Source organism: Mixophyes fleayi, chromosome 1 (assembly GCF_038048845.1).
Source record: "Mixophyes fleayi isolate aMixFle1 chromosome 1, aMixFle1.hap1, whole genome shotgun sequence".
NCBI classification, from domain to species: domain Eukaryota; kingdom Metazoa; phylum Chordata; class Amphibia; order Anura; family Limnodynastidae; genus Mixophyes; species Mixophyes fleayi.
The window spans coordinates 337,705,711-337,720,021 of record NC_134402.1 but is presented as its reverse complement, the minus strand read 5'-3'; the positions used below and the strand labels follow the sequence as shown (position 1 = coordinate 337,720,021).

The following is a 14,311-nucleotide window of genomic DNA, read 5'->3' as shown; positions in this document are numbered from 1 at the left end:
TTTCATGTGTTATAATCAGTGTGACAGGAATGACCAACTACACTGCTTTTGGAACATATAAAGAGCACAGATCTGAAGGTAAAGTGTGTATAGTGTGTAAACATGTATCGGCAGACTGATTGGAACTTCAGTTGTTTGTAAATTCATTAGTGATAATAAATTGGTCGAAAATTTTTTTGCAGTGCCGTACCTGCAGTGTTGTTCTCCAGCTGCTGTGCTGCTAACAGCTCCTCACCACCACTGCACACATTCCTCCTTTCTCTAGCTGTGGTTTTCTTGTGTGTCATATTCAAAGTCTACAATGCTATGGTAACAGCGCCACCTATATGACCATACGCATGAAAAACTGCTGCTCTGTTCCCCACTTAAATTAAGAAATTCATGGCAACAACATTTTGAGGCATCTCTGAGCCAAGAAAGAACATTAGTTTTAATTTGTACAAAAAAATAAATAAAAATAAGCTTTATTCTGCTCCTTTTCTTTTACCAAACAAAAGGAACTTGGCTAATAATATGTGAGCAGTATGTATAGTTATTAAATAAAACAGAGGCAGCAATGTAAACCAAGTGTAGTAAACTCCCATGAATGTTTCCTAGAAACAATCATTGCTGCTTTCAGGGAGCTCTGTAGGTGCAGACATCAGAGGGTGCTCTCAATCAGATAGGGCAGCCCCCAGCACCTGGAACAGAGTTTTTATATTGAGGCTTGCATGCATTGAATCATGGGATAGTTAGATGCAGATGTAGGTTGGGACCGGAGTCTGCATAAGATTTGGATCAAATCACTTGAATACAGTGACTCATATAATCACTGTTTAAACTGCAAGCTCTTCAGGTTAGTGAATGCTTTGCAGTACTTATATGTTCATCTGCTGTTTTGTTCTTGGAAAAAAATGATCTTACTTGCAGTGCTTGCAAATGACACACTATTGGAGTAACATACCAGTGAGTACCTGGTTATTCCCAATTTAATTCTTTACGCCTACTTTGTTTTACAAGAAAGAAAAAATCACACTAAGTACAGGGAAAATTCCTATCTATTCATCAGGTGGTGCTCACCAATTATACTTCATTGTCCATCAATGTAGCTTAAGTTTGAGAATAGCATTGCAAGGATAATTAAAATTAGTTGGTTACAATTAACTGGGATTTTTATTTGGAACTACATCATGGTCTGCACTAAAAAGAGGGTGAGAAAGCAGGAAAAGGTGGCTTAGGAGTTTTCCTCCAAAAGTTATGTCTGAAAAACATGAAACATGTGGAAGTGCCCAGGGCCTCTTAGAGAAGTGTCTGCTTTTAGACTTTTGCCAGCCAGCTCTGTGCATGCTTATATGATCAGAAGCAATGGGGATGTTTTATATTGCTGTAAAACAAGCAGGCATGGTGTTTACATATAGCAGTGACAGAAAATGTTTAGAGTAAAACTTTCATACTTATTTGCAGAGGGAGAGCCTGCTAATGCTTCATGTAATATAATACACATAAAGATGCATCCTCCCTCCAAATCGCACAGGATCTCTGTTTCCTGATGCTATGCCGTCTGGTGCTTTGTCAGATTACAATACAGCTTCCACATCTACACTTTCTGTCCCTATTTTTATTTCCAGCTTTAAATAATTATTTTAAATATATAACTTTTCTCTCCATTGTGTCCCACTGGCAGTTCTGAGAGGTGTTAGGTATGACTTCAGTATCTTTTCTTGTCTCTCAATGACTCCCCCAGCTCCCATTAGCTTCTTGTAGATTGTGCACTCTTCAGGCAGAGGCTTCATTAACACACAGACCCAGATCAAACACAGACTTATTGTACTAAATGTCCCACTGCCAGGGGAGTGTTAACCCTGTGCATGGCTGAGTGCTGGGTAATCTCACAATATACACCTTTTAGCTCTAGAAGTGACAACATTCTCTATGTAAACAAAAGATTCTAATTTAATTTTATCAAATTATTTATCTGTTTAAGTAGAAGACTGTTCATATTGTGCTATGTTGTCTTTTAAAGTTTAAAAATGTTTGATTTACAAATATACAATAATTCGGAGGTTGCTTGTTCTATAACTACCATATTTCTGTGAAAGTCCATTCCACAGCAAACACACTGGTATCATAAACTGATGTAAGTCAAAACAACTGGTCAAACCAAATGTTTCCCACCAGTGGTCCTCAAACCTGCTAATAGTGCACTGGCTACTTTATGCTTGGTTGTATGACCCTTGAAATAATTAGTGTCATAAGCCCAATTAGTAATCCTAAATTCTACCATGTAAGGCACTCATTGCTATTAAGCTGTATTTTGTTTGTAACACCGTTAGATGCAGTGTTGGTGATCTTGGCACATCCTCTCACTGTAACATCTATTTGCTGGTTTATTACAGGTTCTTTAATTTGAGGCAATTATAATTGTTTCATGGTGTTTCAGGCTGCAATGTTAAGTATTTACTGTAAGTAGTACTGAATCTGACAATCGTGCGTAACAGAGCATCAAGTTTGTCCCACGTAGGTGTCTATAGGATAAGTAGGCTCAGCACCTGCATAGCATGTAAAGGTGGATCTAGAATACAGTGGAATCAAAGCCCAGAATTTCATGATCTAAGCAAGAAATATTTATGTTCCTCTCACGAACCTAAACTCGGTACAGGCACTTATTTTTGAAAATGAACCAGCAGACCCAACATTCTCGTCTGTGCAGACACCCCACTTGCCTCTTCCTTATTATGTCTCCATAGAGTTTTATATAAGCATTACTTACAAAAATATTCCTTACTTGATACTATACCGGTGCACTAGAAGGTAACAAGCAAAGAATGCTCTATGATCATAGTTCCCAATCATTTCTGTGATGTGTGACACCTACGAAGGCGTCTTTCCATTTCATTTTTCATGACCACCTGAATTAAAATATTGTGAAAAAATAAGTGTAATAATGAAAGCATATGGAAAACCAAGGCGGAACTTGGCTATTTCTTTTCATTTCCATTTCATGTTTATATAAGTTACCATCCCATTATATAAGACTTTTCCCTGTCGCCCCAAAAATTCTTGTGCCACGTCCAGCCAGTCAAAGCAACGCACAAAGGTGTCCAGACACACTGCAGGGAACCAATCAAACACATCTTGACAGCAGTGAAGTAGGTGTATGGAGCAGAGTGCAGATGGCGATGGATCAGTTATTACAGAAAGGCATAAAGCCCAGACATTTGTTAAATATGGTTATTTTCCTGATAAATTAATGTCTGATACAAGAAGTTCCCATTCATGTTGTGACATGTTCCTCACTTAGCCACTGAGATGCTAAAGAGGACTCCTGGGGGGCATTAAATGGAAATGAATGTTTTTCACACTTAGTAATATGTTTCTAAATGGCACTTACATTGTCCTGGGAGAGGTCTCTCCCTCTCGGGAAACATGGTTTAGCTGATTATTCTAAATTAAGCAGCTACCTCACGTACTGAATGAGTAACAGTACTTTATTAGCACCTGACCAGCAGGTTTCTGTTGTATGGGTGCAGTAAATTTGTATACTAGAACTTCATAGATGACATTTTGTAATGCAATAAGTCTTCAACATTTTTCTTCCTATAGAATAATAAGCCATACTTTTTTAAAAATTGTTTATTTTGAAATCCACAGTGATCCTGTACATCTATTTATGTATAGAAAAATATTAATTCCCTTATTAAAGCTACTAGCTTAGTGCTTTACAGCCAAGCAACTCTTTTTATATATTGTGTTTTCTGTTTCTGAATGACATTTAAATTGACCTGTGCAGAACAATAAACATGAATGTAAATATACAGATAAATCTGGTTACCTATACAGTATAGGTTGAACCAATATGTCTTAGTACACATTTACACAGCAATAAAGTGGGCAATGGTTAGGATGCTGGGATTTTTGAAACGTAAATACTACAGCAACCTGAAGTAGCAAACACATGTCAGGAGGTAGGCAGCACAGAGCTTCAGTCTAGTCCAGCCCTCTACAAGTGGAGGGATGTATCTGTGGATGTCCACAGCCCAGAGGGCCAGGAAGAGGGTCCTCCACAACTCAGTGAGGAGGGTGGGGATACATTTTCAGAAATATTTTTAAAAGGTAGAAATAAACTTTAATACAGTATTATTGCCAATGTGCTATCAGCTGACTCTGGGACCCATATAAACGCGGTAGTTCAGTGGCTACATTTGTCCAGCTATCTCAGTCAAGTGAGTTCCTAATTAGACTCAATGTGATGATCAACTCAATGTGACTGGGTCTTAAGCTAGGTACACACTACAGGGTTTTTGTCCAATAATCGGCTCAACCTGCCGACATACGACCGCTCGTTCGTAGTCGAACGTAGTCGGGTCAGTGTGTGTAGTGACACGATGGTCCAAAGTCTGCCCAAATGCACGATTATCGCCTCATTTGGTTGGTCGTACCGTTAAATATTTTTGTTCCAATCTCGTTTCCGCTGTGTAGTGTGTATAAGTTTCCGACCGATCCACAACAGTGAGTACGAAATTAGTCATTGCTCACGACAACATGGCTGTAAAAAGTCGCTAACGGGACATCTGTTCTTCCCTTTATCGTCTAAAACAAGGCTAGTGTGTATGCAGTCCATGGACCGAGCGATCGGACCATCGATCGAATGTAGAATCGATCGGCATAAAAAGTTGGTGAAAAATTCTGTAGTGTGTACCCAGCTTGAGGCTAATCACACATCCAACTGTTGTGACACTGACTTTGGAAAAACTGCACCATAAGCTTGTCAAGAGATTAGTCTGCAGCCCTGTGTGGAGCATCCAAATGATTATCATGTGGCTCTTTACAGTAAAGAACATATTTTGCAAATGCATCAAATACAATTAAATACACTGTGAGATGCTCAATACTCCAATGTATTTCTTATATCAATAAATGGCAGAGCGGGATTTTTAAAGTCGCTCTTACTAAAAGCAGGGTTATTATAGACCCATGTAGTTTTGTTGCTTGCTAATTATGTGAAAAACAAAACTATTTCTGAGTACACTAATCTGCAGCATTTAAAGAACCACTAAACCTAAAATATAAGAAAGTTACGAATATTCACAAATATATAAGTTACTATTGCATAAGTGAATTTGGGGTATTTTACTATGCTATATCCAATTGTAAAGCGCTACGGAATTTGCTGGCGCTATATAAATAAATGATGATGATGCTATATGCTGTGTAGCTGGGAGACTAAACAGTTGTTTTGGATATTTTAATTGACCAAAACTTAAATTACATTATAATTCTATAACATTTTTACATTCCAAATATAAACCAAGCACTTGGTATTTAACTAAGCTTCATAAAATATATTTTCCTCTCAAAGGAACAAGATATACAGTGTGTAAGCATATTGATGTTGCAGTACTTTGTGCTTCTTTCAGTACAGTCATAAAGCTATATGTGACAACACTGATCAATTTGCTGATGGACCCAGTCATTCTAGAGCTCCCTTTTCTGAAGTGTTAAGAGCAAAGTGCAGAATTATTCAAACAGTCTTCTTAGGATGCCCAGGAGAATGTCTCATTAAAGCACAAGCCTTTCATGAGTAAGGCATGCATACAAAAAAGGTTCCAAGTTTGTTAACAGGGATAACTATACTTACAACCAGCTGCATGGGGGAAATAATCAAAGTGGTCCATATACATATAATGCTGTATACATAAAGACAATTTTGCATGCAACATTTTCTTCAAGCTCAGCTGAAGAACATTTATTCTAATTGGCAATATCTTACTATTCAAACTGAATTTTATATGTGCCGAGTTTCACAGATATTTTACCACTTGTTTGAGCAACTTTTTTACATATGCTGTAGTTTTTAGAAATATTCCACAAAATGTGTACAAGAAAAATGATAGACAAGGAACATGCAAATTGTGTGATTTCATTGGGGGCACAGTGAAGCACTAAGGCTTTATACCCATTGATTTTTGATTTGTGTTTAGAAACGCAAGCTCAAACTCCAGTGAGACTGCATGTCAAACACGACTGTCAATTTGCATTCGCGAGGCCAATGGAGATTACACCACTAACCTCAACTCACCACACTACAAATGTGATGCCAATTGGTATGAGACAAACAAGCTGCAGTGATTTTCTTTACACTTACATAGTGCCTTGAGTATGGAAGTTCTAGAATTTTTTTCAGACCTTAAATATTCATAAACTGTGCCCCCCTTCGGCACTGCGCCCTGAGCGGATGCCCCTCTCACACAGCCCTAGTTATGGCCCTGATATTTTTTCTATATATTTTTACACTCGCTCTCCCTATGAAAGGTTATAGAAAAGAACAGCGCAGTATGCAATTACCATGACTCTGCTTCAGAGCTGGGCTGCATACTGATTATGCTTTCCTAGGTGACAGCTCCCCTGCCTTATGAGTGCACGTGGGCCACAGGGAACTGAATGAAATTGCCTTGGGTAATTAAGGTTGTTTTTTTTTTGTTTTTTTTTTAAAATACAACTTTAGGATTGATCATTATAGACTTTTTTTTCCTTATTACAGCGTATGTGAAGCAGCTTCCCCTCCAATGACGCAATACACATCCCCACTTAGTCATAAAGAAATTTAAAGAAATATGCTCATAAACACATCTGAGCATTTTCCATGCTCCTGAACATGACATAGTTATACATTAGTAATTTGTTTCGGGGTTTTCTTTTAATTGAAAGTATAAAATGTTTGTGTAGATGTACCTTAACAATTATGACAATTTGAAACTAGTGATCACCGTGAGGCGGTACTGAAGTGTGCATGGTATGACATTACGCTGGCTACTGCAGGAAGTGTAAAGTGAGAAACAGTATCTCTGGTACCAAATTCCCTCTATCTCAACTGCTCAGTGCTGCTCATGTGGATTCGAGGACAATAGGTCCAGACCTGTGTGTTCAGACAATAGGGGTCTAGATGTCTCAATTAGAAACATTAGGAGTTGAAAAGAGCAAAGAGATTTGAAGTTTTTCAATCCATTTGCATTTGACTCTGTTCATAGCCTGGGGCTGCTACAGAGACATCTTTCTGGTTGTGTCAATGTAAAGTGAGGCTAAAGGATGCTTCAGTTCCTGCTTTTGGGAATAGGACATAGGAACTATCCCAATTCACAAAACCTCACCTGTGTGTCTAGACTCTTCAATACACAAAAAGGTACACTGGTACCTGCCATACCTAGGACATTGTGCTTAAAGAAAACTATCTGTGTAAAATGATTTACAATCTCTTGTGTAGAGTACACTGCATATATTGTAACATAAAATAAAAAAACCATAATGTGCTTTAAAAAAGGACGTGCAAAATGAAGTTTGCATTATTTGTATATCAGCCAGACTGGCATTGTATATTTTTGGATGTAAAGAAGTTAGGATTACTTTATAAATATGCTGAATTCAATAGATATTAAAAAAAAAAAAAAGATTAGTAAAAATGACAAGTGTTGCTATGTTCTTTAATTCATCCATTATGCTAACAATCTAAATTTAGAGACTCTAAATCTGCTCTAATATTACTTCAAATATACTGAAGAAGAGAAAACATGTCTGTTAAAAATCATACAAGAAAAAGGTCAGGATAAAACATTTCCTGAACCCATGTTTCTGATTGGCATACCTCAATAAGCACAAAAATCCCAGACTGGCTAATATTAATCTAGGGAAGTGTTTCGCTTATCTGTTCAACAGTGGCAAGGTGTCACTTCTATCTGTATCAAACCTGTACAATAATAGAATGATCCATGTACTATACATTGTACTAGAATCCTCATAACAATATAATGTAGCAAAAATATTAGGTATTGAAGGCACAGCTTGTGTTTCATAATCTCATGTAATGGAAACATGATGAGATGGGTAAATTACACATTTGTTTACAGCAAATCACACCTATACATCATGACTCTAGTATGTGTCAAGTCCTTTGACAATATTGCAACATATGTATCTGATATCTGTTTAGATAATTTAAACTAACCGAAAACATCTTCCTCCTATCATTGTCAATCCTTTACAACCCCACTTATATGAATTACAAGCAATACCTGGCACATGCAGATGAAATCTGAGCCACTAATTTACACCTATAGTGAAACTATGGTCTGCAAGATGGGATTGGCATAACATATTAAAAGTAAGTAGTGAACTGTGTTGTCTACAGTATTATCTGGTGAGGAGTAATTTCCCCGGATATTAAGGGGCCACAGACTTGAGAACCTCCATTTCTTCTAGTCATGGGGTAAGGGCTAATGCCTAGTAGTGCCATGCATATGATCACCCATCTCCTGAGTACCAGCGGTGGGTTCCATGTTCTGTTTGCTTTGCAGTGAGTTAGCACTAAATGAAGTCGCATTTCCCCTGCAGGGTTTCCTGTGTATCAGGCTCATGCTAATCACTGGTCAGCCTACTCCTGCCCCAGTCATTAAAGAGGATCCTTCCTCTCTTTGTGTCCCGGAACATCAAAGGCCTTGAATTGGACATCAGGTTGGGGAGGAGATGGTGTCTTAGGCTCCTCCCATTACCTTTAAATATTACCCGATCCGGAGAACAGGGCAAGAGAATTGTTTAGTGAGGATTGAGTGTGGTTTACCCGAGGATCATGCACACTCTGCCTGGTAAGTGGGGACTCTATAGCTAGCCTATGCCAAGTATTTGGGAGTGCGAGTCATATAAATTGTAAGAACTTTGTCTATATTGTATAATAAATGTTATATTACATTTTTAAAAGTTGCTACTTGGGATTATGTCAATTACATTTGTCAGTCACAGTAGTATGGACAGTTTTTGTCTACATTGTATAATAAATGTTCTATTACATTTTTAAAAGTTGTTACTTGGGATTATGTCAATTACATTTGTCAGTCACAGTAGTATGGACAGTTTTTGTTGTGTTTTTTTTTTAAATTATTAGCAATCTGTGATGGCTACACAAGGTCTAAAGATGCAAATTTAATATGTGCAGTTAATTTATCAAAATCGTCTCAAGGTAACGAATACTAGCAAACTAGTCGGTGTAAATCCACCAGTATAATGGCATGCACATACCTGTACTCGTTACCATAATTGCAAGTTTGGTCACTGGTGAGAAGCCGGATGCGCTTTACATTGCGCATACGGAGAATTCCGTTAGTGTATATTTGTCTTACTAGTTACAGAATGTAACCGGACAATACAATCGCAACAACACCTGCCCTCCACAAACACTGCATGAGGATCTGTATTACAATGTAGTGTGGATGTTTTGTATGCACTGTGATAAATGCTGCCTCTTTCCCTGTTAGATGTGAAACCCGGAACAGATATGGACTGTGTCGCTAACCAAGATTCCCTGTATCTTCCCAACTCTGTCGGTGCATCCCTGGAGGAGTTGGATCTATGGAGTCAGTTCCACCATGAAGGGACAGAGATGATCATCACCAAATCTGGACGGTGAGTGTATTCCGGGGAAAGGGATACATTGAAAAATGTGTGATTGCTAAGTGACATTATAGCTCCATGTTCTTGTATGTAATTGTCATAAAACAGCACCGAACCTTAATGGAGCAATAATAAATCTTTTTTTCTTTTTAACTAAACATTTTTAACTAATGCTATTTCACCACCTGTGGGAGGGGAGTAACTTCAATCCTTCTAATACTTATTATATTTTCCTAACCATTCAGTTCTTTATAGAAAAGTTTTAGAATTGCCATGATTAGTTTTTTACCATTGTAATCCTGATGTAGATATTAAACAATTATCATCATCTTTAACCTTAAACATCTGCCATCCCTCTCCACAGGCGCATGTTCCCACAGTGCAAGATTCGATTGTTTGGGCTACATCCTTACACCAAATATGTGGTACTGGTGGATTTTGTTCCTCTTGATAACTGCAGGTACAAGGTAAATGAGAGTGATATCATTATAGTGGTATTAGATAGTAAAAGCCAATTGGGGCAGGAAATCTAAATTCAACACAAATGTACACTGGTAGTAAACCATGTGCTTAGAAATACACCTCACTCAAAGATTCTTCTGGGTAACGCCAATCACATTTTACAGCACAAAACTTTAGTTTGGTTTTGGACTTTAAAATTGGTCCAGTTTCCTGCCATAAGCTTAAAAGCTAAGATAATTCAATAATAAAATAAAAAAGATGTTTATATAAAACCAATTTCTTACTTTATTATAAATACATTCAAATGGAACAGCCATAAAAGCAGGTTATATGAATAGATTGATATACAATGTATAACAAATTGACAATAGGCTACACATGTTAAAAAAAAAAAATGCAAGCATTTAAGGTGGTTAAATAGACTACTTACAAGTAGCAAAATATTATCACACATAGAGAGACAAGGGAGGTGTCAGAGTACGTTTATGTTTAGTTAGTTAACCTGTAATCGCATTATCACTGACCCTTTTTTTCACTACAGTGGAACAAAAATCAGTGGGAGGCGGCAGGAAAAGCAGAGCCACACCTGCCATGCAGGACATATATTCACCCAGAATCCCCAGCCCCTGGCGCACACTGGATGAAGGACGTAATATGCTTTCAAAAACTAAAACTCACCAATAACACATTGGACCAACATGGACATGTGAGTATATCTGTTCTGTATACCTAAACCAGGTAGCACCATTTATATATTTGACACTCTTCTCCGATTCTAGTGTTTCCTCTCTTGTTTCAGATAATCTTGCACTCAATGCACAGGTACAAGCCCAGGTTCCATATAATTCAATCTGATGATGTGTATAACACTCGATGGGGATTACTTCAGGTATTCAGCTTCCCAGAGACAGAGTTTACAGCAGTCACAGCATACCAGAACGAGAAGGTAATATAAGAAAATACGTGTGTTCATGTTACACAATGTTTTTGCTACAAGAATACGGTTTTGAGCTTATGAAGTTAAACTATCGGTACTTTTTTTTTATTATTATTAGATTACAAAATTGAAAATTGATCACAATCCATTTGCCAAAGGATTTCGGGAACAGGAGAGAAGTCACAAGAAGTAAGAGAAACCTGTTGTATAGGTCGCCCAGTTTGCAGTGGTGTGAATTTTCCCTAAACCATTCAACACTGCCTCTTTTTAAATAGTGATTGTTTGACAGGAACCTGTAGTGAGATTTTTGAATGGAAGACGTAGGATTTAAAGCCTACAACCAATCATATTGTCATCCTCTACAGCCCCTTACTTCACCCACTCCCTTTCAAACTTTCTTTGACAAAAGAAACAATTGGCATTTAAAGCAACTGGGCAAGGGAGGATATATCCCCCCGCCTTTTTGTTTTATAAAGAACATGGCACTATCTTGAGAGAGATTTCTTTCCACCTATAGAGAAATGATACGCACTCACACACAGTTATTTTTTCGCACTCACACACACTGTTATTTCTTCGCACTCACACACACTGTTATATCTTCGCACTCACACACACTGTTATTTTTTTCAGGGATGAAATTTTGAAGCATCTACCACACAGCCCAAGCAAGTGCCAGAAGAGAAAGAAGTGGGAGGACAGTCCTGAAGAAGATGCTGAAGGTATTGATACTTAGTAAGAGGATATATTGGGCAGATAACTGATGTATTACTTAAAAGGTGGCACTTTTATATTTAGGAATTTAGTAGTAAATCATAACTGAAACCTTTTGGATTTATGGATTGTCTACTATTCCTCAGATCGCTCCAAGATTGCTCGTGTGAAGGAAGAGCCCAGTGTGGTGCCTGCTGGGGCGTATCCAACATGGGTTCCGAATCATGAGGGAAACCAAAGCCTGACCCCCAGCTCACCAGAGTTGACAGTCTCTCCTAACCAGGAGCAGCAGGTTCCCTCCTCTTCCTCAAGCTTTTTATATAGGTAAATAACCAGAACATATAAGAACACCGTTAGGTCACTGTCTGTACCTTTGGCCTATCACTGACTGCAAATTGTTGTTTTTGTAATACAGCTTGTTCATAATTTTTAAGATAATAAGTTCATAAAAATACTAGTTTAATGGTTACATGAGAACATGTATGAATATGTAAAGAATAGGTGTCTGGAAAGAATATTGGTGCAATTGTAAAATAATATCGCTTCTAGCTTTCTAAAACACTTCATTACTTTATCTCTTAGGGCTCGAAACAGAAGATATCCTCAGCCACTCTCGGGCTCCTTGGATGTGTGTGATGTACCTGGCAGGCGTCTCACACCAGATACTGCCACAGTGCCGGAGTCTGAGTCCTTCCAGCCGCCTGCATTTCCCCCATCCCAGTCTGCACAGGAGAGCTCAAGTGCAGTGGAAACACCCACAAGGCAGCCCCTGTGTGGTCCCATGTATAATCCGTATGGAGCAGAACAGTGGATGGTTCCTACCCAAGGGCAGTATCGGCCCATGGGCTACTCCTATCCAGCAACAGACTTTGGCGCACAAGGGGCGGCGAGCCACGCACACAATGGGATGTCGGACTGGAGCCAATATTCCCTATTTCCATACACATGCTGGTAAATTGGATGCAGAAAAACAGATCATGGACTGCACGAATGTCTTTGATGACAGACCTCTCCCATTTGCTGACTTTTTTGTTTTATTTTTTGGAAGAAAGTGATCCAGTTAATACTGGAAGCACCTCTCATTTTAAAAGTCTAACCAGATGTTCTCTCATGTTGAGGGGTAAAGGGAAATGTTCCAATGATGACTATTGACATAAATTGGGAGACTCCTTCTCTTAGTGAGTAGGGATTATTTCTGTCAAGATTTTACCCCATTCTATTTATTTCTCAGGACAGCTAATATTTTCTTATGCATTGTCTTAAATTAATGTAAAATGAGAATTATGGATTGGACTATTACTGGGATAAAATCCTCAGCACAACCAATGCTAGAGGTGACCAAGCTTTGCTTTCCAACTGTTAGACTAATGCTAAATGCACACATGTCCCTTAAACTGGGATTGGTTAGCTCAATATATATCTGGAGATGAATCTGTTTTGTGGTGTCTGTACCAAGTTATGGCCTCAAGATATTTACCCCTCTATATAGAGTCTTTGTAAACACCATATGAAGAGGATTAAGGCCAGAAAAAGTCTTTGCTTTAGTATTGCTTTGCACATAGGTGTAATTGTTTTTTTTATTGTTTGACTATTGTTCTGTTTATAATATATAATATTTGCTTTGCACATTTACCCGGGTTTGTTTTGCGGTGTGATAAGCACAACATAATGCACATAAGTTTTTTTACAAGAAATATACATGGGTTTTAAATTGTTGCATGTGTTACACAGGGTTGTGTGTAATGGGCATACTAGAGCTAATGGGATTGTCCACATAGTGTGGATTCTGGTGGGCTTTACGAATTATGTGCATTGCAGATACTAAACACAACCTCTCAGAGGTTGGGGGGGAAAAAAAAGCATGTGGTTTGGTACTATGGCTGACATTGTTGCTTTACTCCTGGAAACCCCCAAATATTAGTTGTCAAATCTAGAGAAGTGTTTTTTTGTACAGAATGTAAATAGATTTTATTTAAACAAACTTGGACTTGTAACTCGTGTCCTTCTAGTGAAGGATGTTTTATGTCATTTTAATTTAATGAATTTGAAAGTGAAAATGGATGGAATGGTACATGTGTGGGTCAGTGTCATTTTCCACCTTCAATAAATGTCCAATACCCAAAAAATGTGTCTTATGTCTGAATATTCACAGATTAAACATTACATTGCCCTTGGTGAAGGCACATCAATAACCTTACACCCCTAAAATTGGCCTTTTTGTATCCCGTACCAAATGGGATCACCACTATCAGTGGGGTGAATATAGGCATATGGGCCTAGCACAAAGTTTTCAATCTGCTCTGATTATGTTGCTGTATGACAGGGCAGAAAATATACCATCACAGACCAGGAGGATGAAGAAGGAAATGAAGACATTTCAAAATGATGATATTAAAGCAGATATTGTTATTGTGTGTGTGTGTGTGTGTGTGTATGCTATATTATATTTACTCAGTTACTTGCATCATAATTAAATTAAAATATTGAAAAAAGGTGAGGGTGTTTCTAAACACATAAATGCAAAAAGCCTATGCCAAAAGTCTTTTTATACTAGGTAGTGTAACTTAAATGATCTTTCAATTCAATATCAGACTGAATGACCAAGGACATTACAGGGAAATACTAATTTTATATCCTGTGACCTACTATATTGAACATATTCGATAATCTGGGAAATCCATTTTCTTGCGTTATTACAATACAAACTTCATAACGAATTCTGTACTAAACTTGGAAATTGCTTAAAGGGATTATCACATTTTATGTAGTGCTGATATCTAC

General features: G+C 37.8%; 1 protein-coding gene across 2 annotated transcripts; it reads left to right on the top strand.

The window, feature by feature from the left end:
- The first annotated feature begins 736 nt into the window (after positions 1 to 736).
- LOC142108665 (T-box protein VegT-like) lies at positions 737 to 13,633 on the top strand. 2 transcript variants are annotated; one of them, XM_075192499.1, is made up of 9 exons: positions 737 to 835; positions 9,282 to 9,429; positions 9,782 to 9,884; positions 10,421 to 10,585; positions 10,679 to 10,825; positions 10,935 to 11,005; positions 11,450 to 11,538; positions 11,677 to 11,854; positions 12,113 to 13,633. In XM_075192499.1, exons 2-9 carry the CDS (start codon positions 9,302 to 9,304, stop codon positions 12,483 to 12,485), a joined length of 1,254 nt encoding a protein of 417 aa, XP_075048600.1. In that variant the 5' UTR covers positions 737 to 835; positions 9,282 to 9,301; the 3' UTR covers positions 12,486 to 13,633. The 2 variants fall into 2 exon arrangements, with proteins under 2 accessions (XP_075048600.1, XP_075048591.1); XM_075192490.1 differs by lacking the exon at positions 737 to 835 and adding an exon at positions 8,374 to 8,615.
- Positions 13,634 to 14,311: the final 678 nt, after the last annotated feature.